General features: G+C 43.6%; 1 protein-coding gene across 1 annotated transcript in view; it reads left to right on the top strand.

Annotated features, from left to right (window-relative positions):
- Window positions 1-23,065, top strand: part of LOC142184254 (cytochrome P450 4V2-like) — a 36,461-nt gene that overhangs the window by 1,939 nt on the left and 11,457 nt on the right. Inside the window, exons 2-8 of the mRNA XM_075259027.1 lie at window positions 1,992-2,104; window positions 4,829-4,914; window positions 8,836-9,026; window positions 11,849-11,918; window positions 12,701-12,827; window positions 14,430-14,627; window positions 16,597-16,699. Of these exons, the coding sequence (XP_075115128.1) occupies window positions 1,992-2,104; window positions 4,829-4,914; window positions 8,836-9,026; window positions 11,849-11,918; window positions 12,701-12,827; window positions 14,430-14,627; window positions 16,597-16,699 (888 nt within the window). The remainder of the gene's footprint in view (window positions 1-1,991; window positions 2,105-4,828; window positions 4,915-8,835; window positions 9,027-11,848; window positions 11,919-12,700; window positions 12,828-14,429; window positions 14,628-16,596; window positions 16,700-23,065) is intronic.

Genomic DNA, 23,065 nt, shown 5'->3' with positions numbered 1-23,065 from the left:
GCTTGCGCAGTAGCATGCGGCTTCTACTACAGCTACGCCGGAGGAGGACGGGACCCGAGGACATCGGAGGAAGAGGAGGCGTGGAAGAAGACACACCCTGAATGCCCGCCCAGCGTGCATGATGCGTAAGTAGATCATAACATTTACGGTGCCTGAATAGCCTTTTTAAAGGCTATTCACGCATATGTGGGGCTCTATCAGCATGATTGTGCTGATAGAGCCCCTTTAATATTTTTATGGCCTGTCCTCAGGATAGGCCATATATACCTGGTCAGTGAGGGGCCAACATCCGCTCCCCGGACTAATCATTTGCATGGAGCCGCTTCCAGGCACCTTCTCTGCAGTTCAGCTCCCACTGACTTTGGTGAGTACTGGGCTGCAATGACCACCTCCCCCCCCCCACTATACAGCAGATGGAGCTTTCTGCTTCCAGCCCTGTGTTGTGTACAGGATGGGCACAGGAAGCGACTCTATACAGCTGATCGGTCCAGGGGCCGGGTATTGGCTCCCACTAATCAGTTATTTATGACCTATCGTGAGGACAGGCCATAAATAGACAATCCATTTAAATAGTACAGCACAACTGTAATTTTGTCCAAAAGTACCGGCATGGGGGTAACTGAGGTCAGTGGTGACTGAATGACAAGTGTACTGAGCTATAATATACCCCATTAAAGTATACATTACTGTTAATTTATACCGTTAATCAGGTTACAGACGGGCATTCACTCTCCCACAAAATCCTGCCCATGTCCACTTTTTAGGAAGTGGCACACAAAGTGTAAAATAATGAACATTGCAAATTTATTTCAAAAATGGTCCCCCCATTTTTTTTTTTCTTTTGCTTTAGTACAAAAAGTTCTGCTGGTAGATACTTTGGCAGTATCATGAAAAGCAAACACTCAATGTTGGCTTCAATGACTTGGGCAGGACTTGTTGAACCAGTGAAGAATTTGCAGATGGAATTTTGTAATCTTAACATAAGATTGCAATGGCCTTACGTAATATTATAATAAAATAATCAGTCTAATAAAAAGTACAATTAAGATTAGTATACTAATTATAGTAAGAGCAATAATTAATTTCTGGGTACCGTACTTTGTCACTGGAGCCCATCGTATCAACCCAGGCACGTAGATACATAGATTAGTGTCACCGGAATCATACGCTACTTTCCACTTGTGTATAAGTACCTCCCTTGCTCAGTGCTTAGCACTTTGGCCTTGCAGTGCTGGGTCCTGGGTGAAAATCCAATCTAGGGCAACATCTGCATGGAATTTGTATGTTCTGTGTGTGTGTGTGCGTGGGTTTCCCCCCACATGCCAAAATTATTCAGATAAGTAAATAGGCTATCCATAACACAACCAAGCTTATGGAAGCCACTAACTCTCCTACTCCACAACACTCCTGCACCTGGAGTTCCTTACGTGAGAAAAGGGCATTACAAATGTCTGTCCTTGTCACTGTGATATTGCTGTTTTTGTCAATTTGCAAATCAGCTCTTTGGAGCAATGTTGTTATTGCCACTTACCTCTTTGGCGTAATAGCAACCCTCCTTGTTGCCCCTAAAGAGCTCAGTTGCAATTTAACAAAACCCTGTTTGACTCAGGTGACACGACCTAGCTATGCATTCCTGGGTTGATATGCAGGGTGCTGTTGACAGAATCTATTTAATTGTTATTTCCCCAAAAACTACAAAATAAGTTGTAGATGGATAAAGGTATTTTTTGAGCCAAAGTCAGGAGTGGATATAGGAAATAGAGAAGTCTAAGAGCTTACTATCTATTTCCTATTCTATTTCAACCCTCTATTAATTTTGGCTCAAAAAAAAAAAAAAAAACGCAGCAAAGACTGCAAGAAAAAAAAGCGGCTTTTCCATAAAGTGTCACATCAGCCTAAATTACAGTGAAGGGATAGTTATTACTGTCAACTCCTATGGCTTGTCCAGGAATTGTGTTTGTATTTTACAATAGACTTTATGTTTTTTCTAGGTTTCTTTCAACAAATAATTGAATTCTCTGAGACGTTCCGAAATCTTCCACTGATAAAACTTTGGATTGGTCCTATCCCTTTTGTAATCGTCTACCATGCAGAAACCGTAGAGGTGAGTAACATATTGGGGACAAGTATTTTATTCTTCCCTGTCCAAAAAAATAGGAACAATCTTATCTAACATTGGTAAGGTCATACAATGACTGACAAACTGTGATGATGTAAATGGGATTGTCCATGACCACATATTGATGGCCCATCCTTGGGATTGGTCATCAATATCAGATTGTTGGGGATCCGGCCACCTGTTCTATGCCCTTGTTGATGAGTCTTGTCCCTACTTCTAGACAGTAAGTAGGGAGACAGGCCTTTGACAAGGAAAATGGTAACACTCATTTGTAAACTTATTAATACAAGAATAACAGAGAGATAGCTGAAAACAGTATGTGTACTAAAACATGTCAGGAGAGGTGACAGGTCCTCTAAGGTTCTCCGCCACCTCCAACTCAATAGATGGCACTCCACTGTATATGGCACAGTTGTAATTTTTTTCTCTAGACCCACCCTTTCCTAAATAATCAGTGCTGCAAGTTTGAGACTTCAGTATGCTAATTAGGCTCTCTACTGTCAGGTCGGCAGTCCTGGGATAAAGCAGACAGCCTGATTAGCATACCGTAGGGAGCCTGATTAGCATATTTGGTGCCGAAATTAACAGGGGGCCCCGGCCTTAGGCTTCTCAGTAGACACGCTCTCCTGCAATGAGCTTAAAGGGTTTTTTGTATGAACATGGCATCCCGATGCCTATTTATTCATCCAGGAGGGTTGTTTGTAGGTGGAGGTAGTTACATGCTGTAATATCCTTTCACACATGCTAGTATTCTGAATGATTGGGGTATGAAATGAAAATAAAATATAAGTTAAATAATGGCCTTAGCCATAGTTGTAAAGAAAAACATGGCTAAAACGTGTGTATATAGGAGCAATGTTAGTGTATGTTGCTCCTAATAAACACTAGAAAACCCTAAACAATATACTTAAAGGGACTGTCCACTTTCAGACCAATATTTAGAGACAAATGTTATGGTTTGTATAATAAAAAGATATACAATTTTCCAATATACTTTCTGTATCAATTCCTCACGGTTTTCTAGATTTCGGCTTGCTGTAATTCATTCGGTTACTTCTAGAGGATAAAAGTCTGACCATGGTCATGTGATTTACGGTCCATGGTCATGTGATGGACACACATGCACAGCTAATTACCAGGCAGGTGTCTGATTATTGTGCTGTGACTATAACGAGCGGCACCTGTGTGTTCATCACATGACCATGGACCGTAAATCACATGACCATGGTCAAACTTATAGTCACTAGAAGTAACAGAATGAATGACAGCAAGTAGAGATCTAGGAATAACATAACATTTGTCTCTCAATATTGGTCTGAAAGTGGCCATCCCCTTTAAGAGTGCTGTATTGCAGATGCAACCATTACAATCATTCTGTGAAGAAATAGTCTGCCCCCTGGGGTTGAGAAAGCACCTTCTGGGAAATAGTAATATAATAAAAGCTACAGAAAATATAGACCTAACAATTTGTAAGGATTTAAGTACAGACAAAAAGATACATTACAAAGAAATAGTCTCTTCACACAATAGGTCTGAGGGCCCTGCTCGCAAGAGCTTACAATCTATGAGGTAGAGGGGGTGACACAAGAGGTAGCAGGGGTGGCATAGGATGTAGCATTACTTGTACAGTGGTCAGACAATTTTGTAATAGAGGTTACTGCCATTATACAAAAATAAAGCTGTATGAGTCGTCACCAGTCGAGTCCTTTAACATGTGGATGGTGCTTGGACATATAAAGTTAGTCTCAAATGGCAATATATCATGTGGGGTACTGTGGGAGCTGGAACAGAGGAGGGTTCATTTTAGGAATTCTAATTATGGTATGGAAGGGTTTACATTAGGAATTGTGATAGGTCTGTCTGATAAGATGTGTCTTGAGTTTGCGTTTGAAGCTGTAGAAATTGGGAGTTAATCTGATTGTCCGGGGTAGAGCATTCCACAGAAGTGGTGCAACTCGGGAGAAGTCTTGTATACGAGCGTGGGAGGTTCTGATAATAGAGGATGTAAGTGTTAGGTCATTGAGGCATTGCGGCAAGTAGATTGTAAAGATTAAGTTACTTATTCAAAATGTAGCTAAATAAGAGATCAATCCAATGATTCAAATGCCTCAATACAGCATAATAAAAGCATAACAAAACATTGTGCATGCATCACTGAATGCTGTGTTATACAGATATTCTCCTCTAGAAGCATTTCTGCAGGGGTAGAATACCTAGACATTGTAATGTCATACACAGGAGCTATATAGTGTCTTGCAGAGTGGTGTTGTCTGTCATGATACATCGATGAGGGCGGGTTCACACCTGCGCCCGGTCTTCGCTTTAGCCAATCCAGCGAGTTTCCATCTTCTGCCCCGAGAAACTGGACAGTGGATGGAAACCCGGCGGTCAGTTTTCAAACCCATTCACTTGAATGGGTTTGCAAAGTTACCGCCTGTTTACGTCTTCTGCCTGTCCTTGGCATGCCGATGTTTTTAACCAGACACAAAGTTGGACATGCAGGACTTTGTGTCCGGTTAAGAAAAAAAAAAGGTTTTGTGGCTGACAGGCAGAAGATGCACACAGGCGGTCACTTTGAAAACTGACCACCGGGTTTCCATCCCCTGTCCAGTAGACAGAAACACGCCTGATTGGCTAAAGCAGAGACTGGGCACAGCTGTGAGTCTGCCCTAATGCCAATTCTTATGCTGTTTATTTTCTGTCTTCTAGCCAATCCTAAGCACATCAAAACACATGGACAAGTCATATGCTTATAAGTTCCTTCATCCTTGGCTGGGTTTAGGTCTTCTAACAAGGTAAAAAAATAAATTATTTAAGTACAGATGTAGCAAAGTTAAAGGGATTCTATCATTGTTTTTTGTGATTTTTATCTAAGCATATATTTGCATAGCCTTTACAAAGGCGATTCCAGACATACCTTTTATTTATTAATCCTCTCAGCCGTTTTTGAATTAGCCCGCTTTTATTGATATGCTAATTAACCACCATGGAGCACCGGAAGTTCAGTGAGCACTGTGTGCTGTGTGCACACAGGGGGGAGGTGAGAGCCAGGGAGGCTGACGAGTTATCATCATTAGCAGCAGCCTTCCCTGCTGTCACTTCGCACTTACACACATCACTGGAGCAAATGATAGTATCCTTTAACCTGAACTTCTGCAATTGGTTAAACTGCTGCAGAGTGATATCTTATAAAAGAAAACAAAATCCAACGAAAAGTCATTGAAGAATATTTTTTCAATGACTTTTCATTGTTTTTTGTTGTCTTCGGTACCAATATATCACCCTGCAGCAGTTTAACCAATTGAAGAAGTTGACATTAACCCTGCAACATATTCCCTTATATTGTTGGCTGTAAAAACAAAAAATGGCTGTTTGTGAATTTTGTATCAGTTGTACATGACAAATGTGGAAATAGGCTAACTGGTATGTGTCTACCGTATTTTTCTCACATTTATTAACATTAATATGTTACTGAGGATTGCTATATGTACAAAATAGGCTTACTGAGGACATCTTGTGTTCACATAGTTAACTGCAAGATTCAATAAGGAAAGATTTCAAACAATTCTTAAAGGGGTTGTCCGATGAGTAAATACTAAGTTTCTCCTTTAACCCTTAAGGACCAGGCCATTTTTCGGTTGCACATTTTCGTTTTTCCCTCCTCACATTTCAAGAGCCATAACTTTCATTTTTCAGTTCACAGTGTCACATGATGGCTTATTGTTTGTGGGACAAATGGTACTTTGTAATGGCATCATTCAATATAATGTGCAATGTACTGGGAAGCTGGAAAGAAATTCTGAATAAGGTGCAATTGGAGAAAAAAAGCATTTGCGCCATTTTCAAATGGGTATAATTTTTACAGCGTTCACTGTTTGGTAAAAATGACTGTTGTCAGTACGAACACAGCGATACCAAATTTAGGGTGCATGCACACTACGTAACGCCGGGCGTGTATGAGAGCCGTACACGCCGGCGTTACAGCAGGGCTGCCGAACACTTCCCATTCACTTCAATGGGAGCACTCGTAAACGCCGCTGTTACGAGCGCTCCCATTGAAGTGAATGGGAAGTGTTCGGCAGTCTGCCGTAATGCCGGCGTGTACGGCTCTCATACACGCCCGGCGTTACGTAGTGTGCATGCACCCTAATATAGTATTTGTAATGTTTTGATAACTTTTAAAAAATTAAAAACTTTGCAAAATAGAAAAAAAACATTGTATAGCCATGTTCTGACACCTGTAACTTTTTCATATTTACATTTATGAAGCTGGGTGCGGCGTCTTTTTATGCGGGACAAGATGACATTTTTATTGATATCATTTGGGGAAAGATCAGATGGTTTGATCACTCTTTATACAATTTTTTATAGGAGGCAAAGTGTTGAAAAAAACGCTTTTTGGCTATATTTATTTATTTTTTGCCCCATGTGAAGAGCTATCAGTGCCGGAACCGTAGCTCTTCACAGTCAGAAGGGCGTTCCTGACAGTCAGTCAGGAATGTCCTTCTTCACAACAGCGCCTATAGCACTGTACTGTGAGAGCGGGAGGAACGCCCCCTCCTTCTCCTGATAATACTCGTCTATGGACAAGCACTATCATGAGGGGAGGGGGACATTCCTCCCCATTCTCACAGTACAGAAGAAGGACGTTCCTGACAGACTGTCAGGAACGCCCTTCAGACTGTGAAGAGCTACGTTACCGGCAGCGATAGCTCTTCACATGGGGCACAGATCGTGAAAGCTGACAGTGCGCTGAATTCAGCGCACGGTTGGCTTTCTAGCGGTATTTAAAACCGCATGTGCCCCAACCCATGAAAGGTCCTCTTTAATGTCACCCCCATTTTAAGTGCCCCCTTTCATCTGCCCCCCGGTTTAATTTCCCCCTCCATCTCTTCCTCCAATTTCATGTTCCCCCTTCATCTCTGCCCCCAGTTTCATCCCCCCTTCAGTATTATATGCTTCATAGTGGCCCCTCACACAGTATTAAATGCTCCATTTTGGGCTCCAAAACAGTATTATATGGGCCCCTCTCACACAGTATTATATGCACCACAGTAAGGCCTCCAACACACAGTATCGTATGCTCCATTTTGGGCCTCCACACAGTATTATATGCTACACATTGGGCCCCCACACTAAGGGTTATATGCACCACAGTAGACCCCCACATAGTATCCCACTCAGTATTATATCCACCACAGTAGAACCCTCACACTCAGTATTATATGCACCACAGTAGACCCCCACACAGTATCCCACTCAGTATCATATGTATCACAGTAGGGCCCCCACACCCCGAGAATTATACTTACCTGATGTTTCATGTGACACGTCCCACGAAGAGCAGCCGCACGTCCTCCTCCATGTTCTGGCTGCAAGCGCTGATGACGTCAGTTGCTGGCAGGCGCTGCGTCGGGGCAGAGGTCACTCTGCAGTCAGTGCAGGCCGTGGTCCGCGCGACCACGGCCTGCACTGACAGCTTTCAGCGGTATGTGCATTTGCCCATACCACTGAAAGCAATGATCGCTAACTAACGAGGAATCCAGTACAGAATTCCCCGTTAGTAAGTGATATAGGCGCGCGGGAGGTATGCAGATGCATTGGTCAGGTATCCAGCCCCTTACCATCCCGACCGGGGCCCCTTCCAATTCATCTGCATTGAAAATATGCGCACTAGTAGTCGGGACTCGGGGCCAGTCTGACCCTGATTGCAATATAACATGCTTCTGACTTGCATGGTCTACAGAATTGTCTTATTTCAGTATGGGACAAGACCTTTCAGACCTCACAGAAGAAATTATAAGGGCCCCTTTACCGTGGTACATTAAAAATAGTTCTGAGATTTGAGACATGAAGTTACCGGACAAAGTCAGTGGCTTAGTGTTGATAACTAAATACAGTACTGCACTACAGTCTCTACATACAGTAGCTACAGGGGATGGAGATATTACATGACACCATGACATTCATATGTGGACACCCTTTCTTTTGCTCAATTTTAGTAAAGGCCTCCAATTCTTGTAAAAGCAAATCAATAAATATTGCAACGTGCTGGGAAACCCATTTACAGTGTCAAATTACAAAACAACCACTGAGTGGCCACGCATAAATACATGTAAAAAAAAGAGTCATCTCATTGCAAAAAAAAAAAAAAAGGTTTTTTTTTTTTGTTTTTTTTTTATAAGGCTGATCATTTCATGAGAATCTTTTTCATCTTTTTTTCAATTCTTGAGTGTCTTTATTAGAGATGGGCAGGGGCGTGGCTTGAGGGGGTGCAGTGGGTGCATTCGCACAGTAGCCTAGGATCCATAGGGGGCCCATAAGCACTGGCATCAGTATTGAGACTGCAGTTTCCATCTGGCCCATAAACCAAGGAGACCCACAGATTATCCTAAACACACTAAAACTTCTTAGCACTCATAACCATCACTATCAAGAATTTGCTGTAGGGATGAGGTAGGGGGCCCCGGACAAAAGATTGCATCGGGGCCCACAAGACTTTAGTCATGCCACTGGAGATGGGGAAACCTCTTAAGATTCATTTTAAGTTCAGACGGTTGGTTTTGGGTTGAATAAGCAACCAGTTCGTTCATTGCTAGTCCTTTCAGTTACATGTACCTGTTTAAAGATTACTCATGATTCCAGTCATGTTTCAAAGTATTTTAATTTTTCTTATTGTTATTAATGATTAATTCTTGTCTATTATAACCTTCTAGCACTGGAGAGAAGTGGCGATCCAGAAGGAAGATGCTAACACCCTCGTTCCACTTTGCTATTCTTGCGGAATTCTTAGAAGTTATGAATGAACAATCCAAAATATTGGTGGAGAAGCTCAGCAGTCATGTTGGCAAAGGATCTTTTAACTGCTTTATGAAGATAACACTCTGCGCTTTGGATATAATATGTGGTATGTGAGAGTATTGATAATAACACATTTAGGCTGTATTCACACAGAGTAACGCCAGGCGTTTTTTGTGTGTTTTTTGCACATAGCGCCGCGTTTACGCCGCGTAGCGCCGCGTTAACGCCGGGCAACGCCACCGCTAAATAGCGCGGCGTTAACGCTGCGTATACGCGGCGTTAACGCGGCGCTAAGCGGCGTAAACGCGGCGCTATGTGCAAAAAACACACAAAAAACGCCTGGCGTTACTCTGTGTGAATACAGCCTTAGGGTGCATTCACACGGTGTAACGTGCTGCGTAACCTGGCATGTATACGCCGTGTGAGATTTTGAGCGCTGTATACGCTCCCATTGATTTCAATGGGAGTTAGGCTCGTATATGCCGCGTTATCACGGCCGCAAAATAACGCGGCGTATACGATCCAGGCTCCCATTGAAATCAATGGGAGCGTATACGGCGCTCAAAATCTCACACGGCGTATACGTGCCAGGTCACGCGGCACGTTACTCAGTGTGAATGCACCCTAAGGCTGAGGCCCCACTGGGCGGAAACGCAACTTTTTTGGGCATTGTGGAAACGCAGCGGAAAAAATGCTGCGTTTTACAGTACCAGCATAGTGAATGCAATTTTGTCTAATCCCTAGCCCCACACTGTGAAAAAAAACGCTGCGGAAAAGCTGCGTTTTTCAAAACTGTTTGCATTTTTTGAAAAACACAGCATGTCAATTATTGTTGCGGAAACGCTGAGTTTTTCCCTCCATAGCTTTCCATGGACAGTGTGGATACCGCAGCAAAATCACAGCATGATAAATGTGTTGCGGAAACTCTGCAGAAATGCTGCGGAAAAGCATCAAAATTCGCAGACAAAAACTCACTGTTTTGCTTGGTTGAGGCTAAGGTCCCAAGGGTTGGAACCGCTGCGCTAAAGCGCTGTGGGAACAACCTCGGCGTGAACTCATTGCGGTTCTTCCCGCAGCACTTTGAACAGAAAGTTCACAAAGTTTTCCTCCGCGGACTTTCTGTTCCAATTATATCTATGGGAAAGCCGCCGGCGTTTCCGTAGATATAATTGATATCCTGCGATTATCAAAACCGCAACAGTTTTGGAAATCGAGCGTATCCACGCTGTGATTTTTTTCCGCAAAGTGGGCATGGGATTCGTATGAATCCCATCCACTTTGCAAGTACTGTAAAACACCGCGATTTTTCCCATAGTGTTTTCTCTGTTTTTTTTACGCTGCGGTTTTTGCTGCATTTCCGCCAAGTGGGGCCTTATCCTAAAGGGGTTTTCTGGAGTTGCAACATACACTGCTCAAAAAAATAATGGGAGCACTGAAATAACACATCCTAGATCTGAATGAATGAAATATTCTCATTGAATACTTTGCTCTATACAAAGTTGAATGTTATGACAACAAAATCACACAAAAATCATCAATTGAAATCAAATTTATTAACCAATGGAGGCCTGGATTTGGAGTCACCCCCAAAATTAAAGTGGAAAAACATACCACAGGCTGATGCAACTTAAAACATGTCAAAATGAGGCTCAGTAGTGTGTGTGGCCTCCATGTGCCTGTATGACCTCCCTACATCACCTGGGCATGCTCCTGATGAGGTTGCAGATGGTCTCCTGAGAGATCTCCTCCCAGACCTGGACTAAAGCATCTGCCAACTCCTGGACAGTCTGTGGTGCAACGTGACATGCTGGAGGCTTGATGCGGCTACCCTCTGGCCCGGCGGTCACATAATTTGCTGGGATCAGAGTCTGTTAGAGCTGCTAGGTCCTACAGGAGCCAAATCAGCTCTATAGAATGGGCAGGAGGCTGTATTCCTCCTGCAACTGGGACAAAATGTACCAGCCCCAGTTACAGGGTAAATCAGCCTCCACCACCAAAAAAAATTTTAATCAGATGTCCCCAAAGGTCTATTAAGACCTTATGGGGACACAATGTAAATAAAAAAGAATAGAAAAGTAAAAATTAAACAAAATAATGAAAATAAAATAAAATAAATAATACGACAATAAAACGCCCTTATTACAGGTTCTAGCCCCACCCCTGACAACACCATACAAAATAAAAATTACCGTAACAGAGAGGAAAATTTCTTTAAAAAAGTTTTTAGTAGCAATTTGTGCTATTAAATAAAAAAAATGAAAGTGAAAAATAGACACAATTTCCCTCCTCTTTTGTTTATATTTTCCCAGATATAAACATTTTTTTTTCAAAAAAACACCATGCAAAAATAGAAACAACATAAAAATAAAGCCCGATGTGACAGTAAAAAAAGATGCAGAAATTAGTTGAATAACTCATATAATCAAAATGTTATAGCCCTCAAAACCGCACATACAAAGTACCCGAAAATGTGTTTGGTTCTGAACCAAAAACTGGCCCGGTACTGAAGTGGTTAAAGAAACCCTTACCATAGAAAGTCTCTCTGGGTATTACATATGTTTAACACAGTTTTTTTGCTTTGCTTGTTCAAAACAGGGAAGAAATTTTGTAAGCAAAACGTGTCAAAATTTTGTCATAATTTTCACCAAAAACTGTAGTCATTGATTGCAGAACATTAAAGGAACTGTATGATTGGAAAAAGTGCTTTTGAGCTAAACACATGTCTGATTAGCCTTTAAAAAGTCTATTCTGCTACTTCTGTTGTCCCCATTGTTTCTTTTTAAACCGCTTTATTTCTTTATGCTAATTAAGCATCCTGGGCGTTCCCCAAGTTTTACTACACTTGAGCCCGTTAATCTTTTGTATATTACAAATTGATATTTCTGCAAATTCAACATTTTCTGTAAACATGATTTTTCTGCTCTGTAGAGACAGCCATGGGAAGGAAAATTCATGCACAGAGCAACAGTGATTCTGAATATGTCAAAGCCATTTATGAGTAAGTATCAAAGGGATTGTCGAGGAATTTTACAAATCGTGAAGGAGGGCGGGGAAGGAGAAACTTAAAAAAATCATACTCCCCAAAACTCCGGTGTCTGCTGCCACTGTCCAGTCTGGAGTGTGTCGGTGCCTATGTGGGTGAAAGTCCTTTACGGGACGTGACTACTGAGACCAATCAATGGCACAGGAAAGGAGCCAGTGACTTATGTGAATGATGTCACTGGTTCCTTTTTTTTTGGCCACTGATTTGCCTCAGAGGTCATGTGCGGTGCAGGACCTGCCCTGGATTGGACAGTAGCATCAGACAGGAGAGTAAGATTTTTTTATGTTTCACATTCCATGGCCTCCCCTAAGATTTCTGAATTTCCTGAACAACCTCTTATAGAATTAAGTTAATATGTAGAATCTGCCTGGCCCCCAATGTTTGTGTAGACTCAGCCGATTACATACAAGCATGACTATATTCGAGAGCCCACCTTTCTTCCCAGTCTCTTCTGCCCACTTCACCCATAAATGAAAAGCAGTGTATATATACCTGTATACAGAGCGCCATGAATCATTTTTGATTGGTAGAGGAAAGGTGGGGGAGTAATGAATAGAGTAAAGTAATGAATAGACATCTTTTAGCATCTACATTCTCTTAGCATCCATTGACTACACATAAGTCAGAATATTCCTAATGATGGGCAATTTTGGTAATTGTTGAGCTTCTATCTTGTTAACCTAAGATTGTAAAATGTTCAATGTATCAAACATATATTTTATTTGTTTTTTCCTTAGGATGAGTGATTTTGTACATCGCCGTCAGAAGATGCCCTGGTTGTGGCCAGATTTTATTTTTTCTAATTTACAAGTTGGAAAAAGACATGACAAAAACTTAAAAATTCTCCACTCATTTACTGATCAGGTTAGTAATATTGTTATATAAGGCTTCTTCATGTAAGATTGTTTAGAAGTGTCCTGTATACAATTGTAGGGAATTTATTTATCTGCATTTACTTTGTAGAGAATCTGGACTATCTGAGACTAGAGCTCAACTTTCTTGTAGCTTTCTGATCTAATCTAATCTGATATAATTGTTTATGTGGGTCCCAATATTTTTTTACTTGTCTAATGGATTTATAACACAAATAATGCGATAATCTTTATATAAAATATCCTACTGCTTAGAATCTACAGGTGCAATGCAAATTAAAATGTAAGTAAACGGTTAAAAAATTAGCAAATTTTGCAATATAATTTATTGATTTTTTTCAAACTTGCTTTATTATCTGTAAACAATGCTAAAAACAAGTACATGGCCCACAATCTGGGAAGGTAAGCTAGGCATAGCCACCTAAAAAACATAGCAAGGGAATTGGGTACGAATAGAGTGGGGAACAGGGTAAGACATGCAACAGCAAACAATCAATTCATGCTTTGTATCTAGAATATGTTATGTAATTGTTGCTTCTAAACGTCCAGATATTTGTTTGTTACCCCTCCTTCACATTTGCGTTTGATAATCCATTAGGGGAGTCCGCATGGGGATGCCCGAACGGAATACCAACTGCAATTGCAAGTGCTGTGCAGTAAAAGCATATGGACCCCATAGGCTATAATGGGGTCCGTGTGCTTGCCGCGCGGTGCCCGCATGAATCATGCGGACATGAAAGCAGATTGTGAACTATTTTCCTGTCCACATGTTCTGTGCGGAGATCTGGCAGTAATACATGGACCCCATTATAGTCTATGGGGATCCATGTGCTTTTACTGCATAGTGCTTGCAATTGCATTTGGTATTCCGTTTGGGGGGGCATGATTTGGGGATGGAATCCACCTCAAATTCATTGCCAGATTCCACCATGTGGAAGAATATTCTGTAATGTTGCACTGTGTCATTGTTGTGTATGTTATGTATAAGACCTGGAAGCAGAAACTAGGTTGCAATTCTGAGGGAGTTCATGGCTCAAATTGGAATAGTCCAGGGAGATGGGAGCCACCATGATTATCCTGTGAGAACAGGGGACACCTTCATAGAGGACAGAGGTTCTGCAGTAGTTCCTAGGTAGAAATATGTGGAAAGCACTGCAGTCCACTGGCTTTCCTGGAGTAGGGAGGGGATTCTCAGGGTCATAGCAAGAGGTGCATGGAGAATGGTGACTTGCTGTATGCAGAAGAACGGTCCAGGAGGTGAGAAACCAGATCTGTTATTTGGGTCTACACAGGGAGGAGAGACCATGAAACTAGCCAGAGACTGTGACATAGATCAGACCTAAGAGGTGGGACAAATCAAAGGTGAGGGAGAGGGAGACCTAGAGCAAATCAAAGGTCCAAGACCGAAAACTTAACATAATTTTGTTGTGATTTGCTTGGTTCTGTTAACTGTTTTTATCCTGTTGAAAATTGTAGAAAAGTGTATATAGAAGCATCAGCCCAGTTGTTGTTCCTATGACCAATCCATCATCTGCATATTGTAGCTTTGCTGTAGCACAAATACATTCAAATAAATAGGATTTTGTGTTTTAAGACAATTATAGAAAGAGCACAAGAACTGAAGAATGCAAAAGCCAACGATGAACAAGACAATGATGAGGACAGTGAAGAAGTTAAGAAAACCAAAAAAAGATGTGCCTTCTTAGATATGCTTCTGAAAGTAACTGATGAGGAAGGGAATACATTGAGTCATAAAGACATCCGTGAAGAAGTGGATACGTTCATGTTTGAGGTATAAGCATGTTATCATTGTCTTTGCAGATCTTAAATAATGCTGAGAACTTTTTTAGAATGAATCTAAAAAAAAAAAAAAAAAATCTGTGAAATGGGGTCAGTATATCATTATACAAGTTAAATATGCCTCTCTTTACCCACTGTATATATATTTATATTTATTTACTATGTCCCACAGCGGACCCCTGCAACCACTATTATGCCCCACAGCAGCTGTGGAGCATAAGAGAAGTTGCAGGAGGCCACTGTGGGGGGGGGGGGGACATTAAAATGGGGCAGCTGAAGGGGGACATTAAACTGGGGCAGCTGGAGGCAGACATGTCCCCCTCCAGCTGCCCCCCATGGTTTAATATCCTCCTCCCGTTGACCCCAGTTTAATGTCACCCCTCTATCTGACTTCAGTTAAACTGCCCTACATCTGCCTCCGGTTCCCTCCTCTTGCTCACACATGCTGTCTCTTGTTACCTTCTTATCTTCCTTCAGGCTCCATTCCTCGCAGCTTGCTCTCTCTGTGTTACACTGCACTGTCCCGCGTGGCTCCACCCAGTGACGAGTCTGCTAATAGCCTAGTGAACTATATGAACAAACAACAAACTATGAACTAGTGAACTATATGACCTGTGATGATGTCATCACAGATTAACCTGTGATGATGTCATCACAGGTCCTTTAGCTGATTTGCAATATGGCATCTATCTAGGTTGTAGATAGATGCCGAATTGCAAATCTTTAAAGACATCATCACAGGTCCTTTAACCTTAATAATGTTTAGGGGAAAAAAGAAAAGTCCCATGGCTGCTGCCCCCTCCGAAAATCACACCTGAAGCGGCTGCCTCACCTCGCCTCATTAGAGGTGCGGCCCTGTGGTCAGGATATCCTATTACCTCAGGAAATCTGTGCTAGGACATATAACATATGATTATCTGAAGTCAACACATAAACTACATATCCCATGAGTATATGTCATCAGCATGAAAAATTGATTTGGGCTTGAACAACCACTTTAACCACTTCTGTATCCATTTTCCTGGTTCAGCTCCAGACATTTTTGGATTTTTTTCGGACGTGCAGTTTTGACAGCTATAACATTTTTTTTTAGTTCAGATTATTTAAATACTTTTTGCGTCTATTTTTAGTTACATATAGGGCTATTTCTATGTTATTTTTTTATTTTTGCATTTTATATATGTATATATATATATATATATATATATATATATATATATATATATATATATATATATTGTGTTGTACTTTTTTTTTAAGTCAAAGCCGAGAATGACTACAAAAGGAAATGGAAATATGTAGGAAACTTTTATACTTCTGCCTTTTGCTCAATCTGCTTCCGACTGTGGCTCAAAAAAAGGCAAAAAAAACCCCAGCAATAAAAAAAGCTGCGTTTCCACAATATGGGGCCTTAGCCTAAAATAGCTTTTCCTCTCTGTTACAGTAATTATTGTGTAGTTTTCTGTTGCCAGAAGTGGAGTGATAGAACCTATGATGTGGATGTAGTTTTAACTTTTATTTATTTTCTTAATAGACCTTAACAGTATTTTAATTTTTGGCTGATTTCCCCTGTAACTTTGGCCCCTGGGCACTGCTGTGTTGGACTGTGGTGGGGGACACTGTTCAGTTGGGGCCAGATGAGTGGATTTAACAGAGGGAAATAATTTCCTTTAATTTCACATTCCCTTTGAAGTCACTCATGACTTTGGGTCAAAAAACTACATCAAAATCTGCTACAAAAAAAGTATCTTCTCTACATTTTGGGGCCTTAGCCTTAAGATTCTGTTCATGGTATGTAAAGAATTAACAATAGGGATCAAGTTATTTATTCTACGTTGGGAAAATTTCCCTGGTTGTGAATAGTGCTTTAAAATGCAAATCAAAATAGATACATCTGATAGTTTGTTAACTTTTAGCAGTAACTTAATTTAGCAGTAACATTCGTACATTTCTATATTTAGGGCCATGATACTACAGCGGCTGCACTTAACTGGTCCTTGTTTTTATTGGGATCTCATCCTGAGATTCAGGAAAAAGTACACAAAGAGCTAGATGACACATTTGGTAAGACTTGGTTATCTAAAAAATATTCAGTAGCTAAATTACTATATGCTGCTCTGTAGATCAACATGTTATATTGCAGGTAGAATAAAGAAATGTTCCATTAAAGATGTTTGTCCAGTTTATGATTATTTGTAATAAAGTGCTGTACCCCATATTACAAGCCATTCTATTCTTCTACAACTCCCTTCTTTCCAAAGTGTCCCAGGGACCACCACTTGTTAGTATAGTCTGCATGGGGATTGCTGATGGAGCTGCATGTGGACGATGACAATTTGTCCATCAGCATCCTCTGTTGAAAAACAGTACTGAAGGACGCTGTGCAGGAATTATTCTTCTCTCCGCAGTTGTTTTCCAAAGGGACTTTTGATAGAAGCTTCAGATCATATCTTCCTATATCAGCAGCCATGTTTAGAGCAAGATTGACGTGAAGGACACTGTCCTAACAATGGGGTGGAGGCTGTGATGCTTTTCAAGGAAAAAAGAGTCAAAACTAATACTGACAATTCGTGGCTTATAACTCTGTAAATACCACTTTGTGAAAATACTCATTAGGCTATATTTACATCTGTGTTGGAGGTCCCATTAAAGAGCTCTTTACTTGGTATACTGTTGTGATGCACCCCCATATCTATAGAGGGAGAAGAAACATGCCTCACCAGTTTGTTTGGTGATGACTATATCTGTAATACCTGTGTATGAACTGGAATTGTAGACGGAACTCAATGTAAACAAGCAGTCTGAAGATATCGATGAGGAGAACAGTTTGTGAATGGAACAGATCTCCTTCATAAGATATTGATCATAGCTAGAGATGAGCGAACACTAAAATGTTCGGGATTCGAACTGTTCGAATGGGTTTTGAACCCCATTATAGTCTATGGGGGGAAATGCTCGTTTCAGAGGTACGCAACATTCAATCAAATTCTACTTACCAAGTCCATGAGTGAGGGTCGGGCTGGATTCTTCTCCCTGCGCAGCGTCCCCGCATCCTCTTCCGGCCTTGAATTCACTCTGCTAGGCATCGGGCCTGGGCAGAGCCAACTGCGCATGTCCGCTTGTAGTGCGGGCATGCGCAGTCGGCTCTGCCCAGGCCCGATGCCTGGCAGAGTGAATTCAGAGCCGGAAGAGAATGCGGGGACACTGCGCAGGGAGAAGACTTCTAAAGGTAAGAGAAGAACCAGCGTTGATTGGCAATGTATAGCATTCTGCCAATCAACGCTGGTTCTGCATTGAATCTTAAATACGAACAGCTAGTAGTACTCGATTGAGTACGAGTATTTCAAATACCGTAGTATTCGATTGAACACCTACTCGATCAAGTACTACTCGCTCATCTCTAATCATAGCATTTGAGGGTTTAAGTTGCCAGAGTTGTAGCATTTTTCAGCTCCTACAGTTAGTCGTGGGTCCTTATAATACAGCTGTAACAGTGTGGGAGGGACAGCTCATGTGCAGATACAGAACTGTGTGCTAACTATATGCTTAGCACTAGAGATGAGCGAACACTAAAATGTTCGAGGTTCGAAATTCGATTCGAACAGCCGCTCAATGTTCGTGTGTTCGAACGGGTTTCGAACCCCATTATAGTCTATGGGGAACAGATACTCGTTAAGGGGGAAACCCAAATCCGTGTCTGGAGGGTCACCAAGTCCACTATGACACCCTAGGAAATGATGCCAACACCTCTGGAATGACACTGGGACAGCAGGGGAAGCATGTCTGGGGGCATCTAACACACCAAAGACCCTCTATTACCCCAACATCACAGCCTAACAACTACACACTTTACACACTCAATACCACCTCTCTGACAGTAGGAAAACACCTTGAAACATGTGTATTTGGCACTTGCAGTGAGGAGAGCTTGTCACCAGCAGTGAATTTGGCCCTTGTAGTAAGTTGAGGTTGGCACCAACATTTGTTTTGAAAATCAGGGTGGATTGAGCCTTTAACCAGCAGAGTTTGGGCAAATTCATGGTGGAGGGAGCCTCTAAAAACCCCAGTTTGGACCAATTCATGGTGGAGGGAGCCTCTAAAAACCCCAGTTTGGACCAATTCATGATGGTGGGAGCCTCTAAACAGCCCAGTTTGGGCAAATTCATGGTGGAGGGAGCCTCTAAAAACCCCCAGTTTGGACCAATTCATGGTGGAGGGAGCCTCTAAAAACCCCAGTTTGGACCAATTCATGGTGGAGGGAGCCTCTAAACAGCCCAGTTTGGGCAAATTCATGGTGGAGGGAGCCTCTAAAAACCCCAGTTTGGACCAATTCATGGTGGAGGGAGCCTCTAAAAACCCCAGTTTGGACCAATTCATGGTGGAGGGAGCCTCTAAAAACCCCAGTTTGGACCAATTCATGATGGAGGGAGCCTCTAAACAGCCCAGTTTGGGCAAATTCATGGTGGAGGGAGCCTCTAAAAACCCCCAGTTTGGACCAATTCATGGTGGAGGGAGCCTCTAAAAACCCCAGTTTGGACCAATTCATGGTGGAGGGAGCCTCTAAACAGCTCAGTTTGGGCAAATTCATGGTGGAGGGAGCCTCTAAACAGCCCAGTTTGGGCAAATTCATGGTGGAGGGAGCCTCTAAAAACCCCAGTTTGGACCAATTCATGGTGGAGGGAGCCTCTAAAAACCCCAGTTTGGACCAATTCATGGTGGAGGGAGCCTCTAAACAGCCCAGTTTGGACCAATTCATGGTGGAGGGAGCCTCTAAAAACCCCAGTTTGGACCAATTCATGGTGGAGGGAGCCTCTAAACAGCCCAGTTTGGGCAAATTCATGGTGGAGGGAGCCTCTAAAAACCCCCAGTTTGGACCAATTCATGGTGGAGGGAGCCTCTAAAAACCCCAGTTTGGACCAATTCATGGTGGAGGGAGCCTCTAAACAGCCCAGTTTGGGCAAATTCATGGTGGAGGGAGCCTCTAAACAGCCCAGTTTGGGCAAATTCATGGTGGAGGGAGCCTCTAAAAACCCCAGTTTGGACCAATTCATGGTGGAGGGAGCCTCTAAAAACCCCAGTTTGGACCAATTCATGGTGGAGGGAGCCTCTAAAAACCCCAGTTTGGACCAATTCATGATGGAGGGAGCCTCTAAACAGCCCAGTTTGGGCAAATTCATGGTGGAGGGAGCCTCTAAACAGCCCAGTTTGGGCAAATTCATGGTGGAGGGAGCCTCTAAAAACCCCAGTTTGGACCAATTCATGGTGGAGGGAGCCTCTAAAAACCCCAGTTTGGACCAATTCATGGTGGAGGGAGCCTCTAAACAGCCCAGTTTGGGCAAATTCATGGTGGAGGGAGCCTCTAAACAGCCCAGTTTGGGCAAATTCATGGTGGAGGGAGCCTCTAAAAACCCCAGTTTGGACCAATTCATGGTGGAGGGAGCCTCTAAACAGCCCAGTTTGGGCAAATTCATGGTGGAGGGAGCCTCTAAACAGCCCAGTTTGGGCAAATTCATGGTGGAGGGAGCCTCTAAAAACCCCAGTTTGGACCAATTCATGGTGGAGGGAGCCTCTAAAAACCCCAGTTTGGACCAATTCATGGTGGAGGGAGCCTCTAAACAGCCCAGTTTGGGCAAATTCATGGTGGAGGGAGCCTCTAAACAGCCCAGTTTGGGCAAATTCATGGTGGAGGGAGCCTCTAAAAACCCCCAGTTTGGACCAATTCATGGTGGAGGGAGCCTCTAAAAACCCCAGTTTGGACCAATTCATGGTGGAGGGAGCCTCTAAACAGCCCAGTTTGGGCAAATTCATGGTGGAGGGAGCCTCTAAACAGCCCAGTTTGGGCAAATTCATGGTGGAGGGAGCCTCTAAAAACCCCAGTTTGGACCAATTCATGGTGGAGGGAGCCTCTAAAAACCCCAGTTTGGACCAATTCATGGTGGAGGGAGCCTATAAACAGCCCAGTTTGGACCAATTCATGGTGGAGGGAGCCTCTAAACAGCCCAGTTTGGGCAAATTCATGGTGGAGGGAGCCTCTAAAAACCCCCAGTTTGGACCAATTCATGGTGGAGGGAGCCTCTAAAAACCCCAGTTTGGACCAATTCATGGTGGAGGGAGCCTCTAAACAGCTCAGTTTGGGCAAATTCATGGTGGAGGGAGCCTCTAAACAGCCCAGTATGGGCAAATTCAAGGTGGAGGGAGCCTCTAAAAACCCCAGTTTGGACCAATTCATGGTGGAGGGAGCCTCTAAAAACCCCAGTTTGGACCAATTCATGGTGGAGGGAGCCTCTAAACAGCCCAGTTTGGACCAATTCATGGTGGAGGGAGCCTCTAAAAACCCCAGTTTGGACCAATTCATGGAGGGAGCCGCTAAACAGCCCAGTTTGGACCAATTCATGGTGGAGGGAGCCTCTAACCAGCAGAGTTGGTGGAAATCAGGGTGGAGGGAGCCTCTAACCAGCAGAGTTGTGGGAAAGCAGGGTGGAGGGAGCCTCTAACCAGCAGAGTTGGTGGAAATCAGGGTGGAGGGAGCCTCTAACCAGCAGAGTTGGGGGAAATCAGGGTGGAGGGAGCCTAGTATTAGCAGAATTGTGCAACGCTTATGGTGGATGAGTATGAGGATGCGGAGGAATTGGAGAGGTTGAGTACAGACATGGAGTTTCATGTTGGGGTGCTTTACACAGGTGGGCACAAAAATGAAGGCTCTATCCAGTGGTGGTTCATTTTTATCAAAGTGAGCCGGTCGGCACTCTCAGCTGACAGACGGGTGCGCTTGTCAGTGATGATGCCACTGGCTGCACTGAACACCCTCTCAGATAGGACGCTGGCGGCAGGACAGGACAGCACCTCCAAGGCATATAGGGCAAGTTCAAGCCACAGGTCCAACTTTGACACCCAATACGTGTAGGGCGCAGAGGGGTCGGAGAGGACAGGGCTGTGGTCGGAAAGGTATTCCCGCAACATGCGCCTATACTTTTCACGCCTGGTGACACTAGGACCCTCCGTGGCGGCACTTTGGCGAGGGGGGTGCCATCAAGGTGTCCCAGACCTTAGACAGTGTGCCCCTCGTATGTGTGGACCGGTGAGAACTTGGTTGCCTACTGGAGGAACTGCCCTCCCTGCCGCCAACGTCACATGCTGGAAACATCTCCATCATATTCTGCACCAATTGCCTGTGGCAAGCATTGATGCGATTGGCCCTCCCCTCTACTGGAATAAAAGACGAGATGTTGTTTTTATACTGGGGGTCAAGGATAGCAAAGATCCAATACTGGTTGTCCTCCATGATTTTGACAATACGCTTGTCGGTTGTAAAGCACCCCTACATGAACTCAGCCATGTCTGCCACAGTGTTAGTTGGCATGACTCCTCTGGCCCCACCGGAAAGTTCAATCTCCATTTCCTCCTCATCCTCCATGTCTACCCATCCGCGCTGCAACAATGGGACGATTCGAAGTTGCCCGGAAGCCTCCTGTATCACCATCACATCATCGGACAACTCTTCTTCCTCCTCCTCCTCCTCCTCCTCCTCCATTAAACGCAGTGAAGCGGACAGATGTGTGGACCTACTCTCCAGCTGTGACGGATCGGATGCTATCCCTAACTCCTCTGTGTGATCTGAGTTATCCCTGATGTCAATCAGGGATTCTCTCAGAACACACAAGAGCGGGATTGTAAGGCTCACCATCGCATCCTCAGAGCTCACCCTCCTTGTGGACTCCTCAAAGGATGTCACAAAGGTCTCTCATCCATGGCCACTCATGGATGTGAAACTGAGGCAGCTGACTTTGTGGCACCCTAGGGTTTTGTAGCTGGTATTCCATCTAAGGTCTCTGCTGCTCAACCACTCTATTCAACATCTGAAACGTTGAGTTCCAGCGTGTGGGGACGTCGCACAAAAGCCGGTGTTGTGGCACATGCAGGCGTTGCTGGAGAGATTTTAAGCTAGCAGCGGCTACTGTCGACTTGCGAAAGTGGGCGCACATGCGCCGCACTTTCACCAGTAGCTCTGGAACATTGGGGTAGCTCTTTAGGAAACGTTGCACCACTAGGTTGAAGACGTGGGCCAGGCATGGAACATGTTGGAGTCCGGCAAGCTCCAGAGCTGCTACCAGGTTCCGGCCATTATCACAAACGACCATGCCTGGGCCCAGGTGCAGCGGCTCAAACCATATTGCCGTCTCATCGAGGAGGGCATCCCTCACCTCGGAGGCAGTGTGCTGTCTGTCCCCCAAGCTGATCAGCTTCAGCACAGCCTGCTGACGTCTACCAACGCCAGTGCTGCAACGTTTCCAACTCGTAGCTGGGGTCAATATAACAGCGGAGGAGGAGGCGGTGGCGGAGGAGGAGGTGGTGGCGGAGGAGGAGGCGGTAGAGGAGGAGGAGGAGGGGGGGTGTTCTTCTCGTGTCCCTGCCAGGAATGTTAGGCGGGGA

This window comes from Leptodactylus fuscus, chromosome 1 (genome assembly GCF_031893055.1).
Source record: "Leptodactylus fuscus isolate aLepFus1 chromosome 1, aLepFus1.hap2, whole genome shotgun sequence".
In the NCBI taxonomy this organism is placed as follows: Eukaryota; Metazoa; Chordata; class Amphibia; order Anura; family Leptodactylidae; genus Leptodactylus; species Leptodactylus fuscus.
Note: the sequence above shows the minus strand (reverse complement) of the source record. Positions and strands in the feature narration are given on the sequence as shown.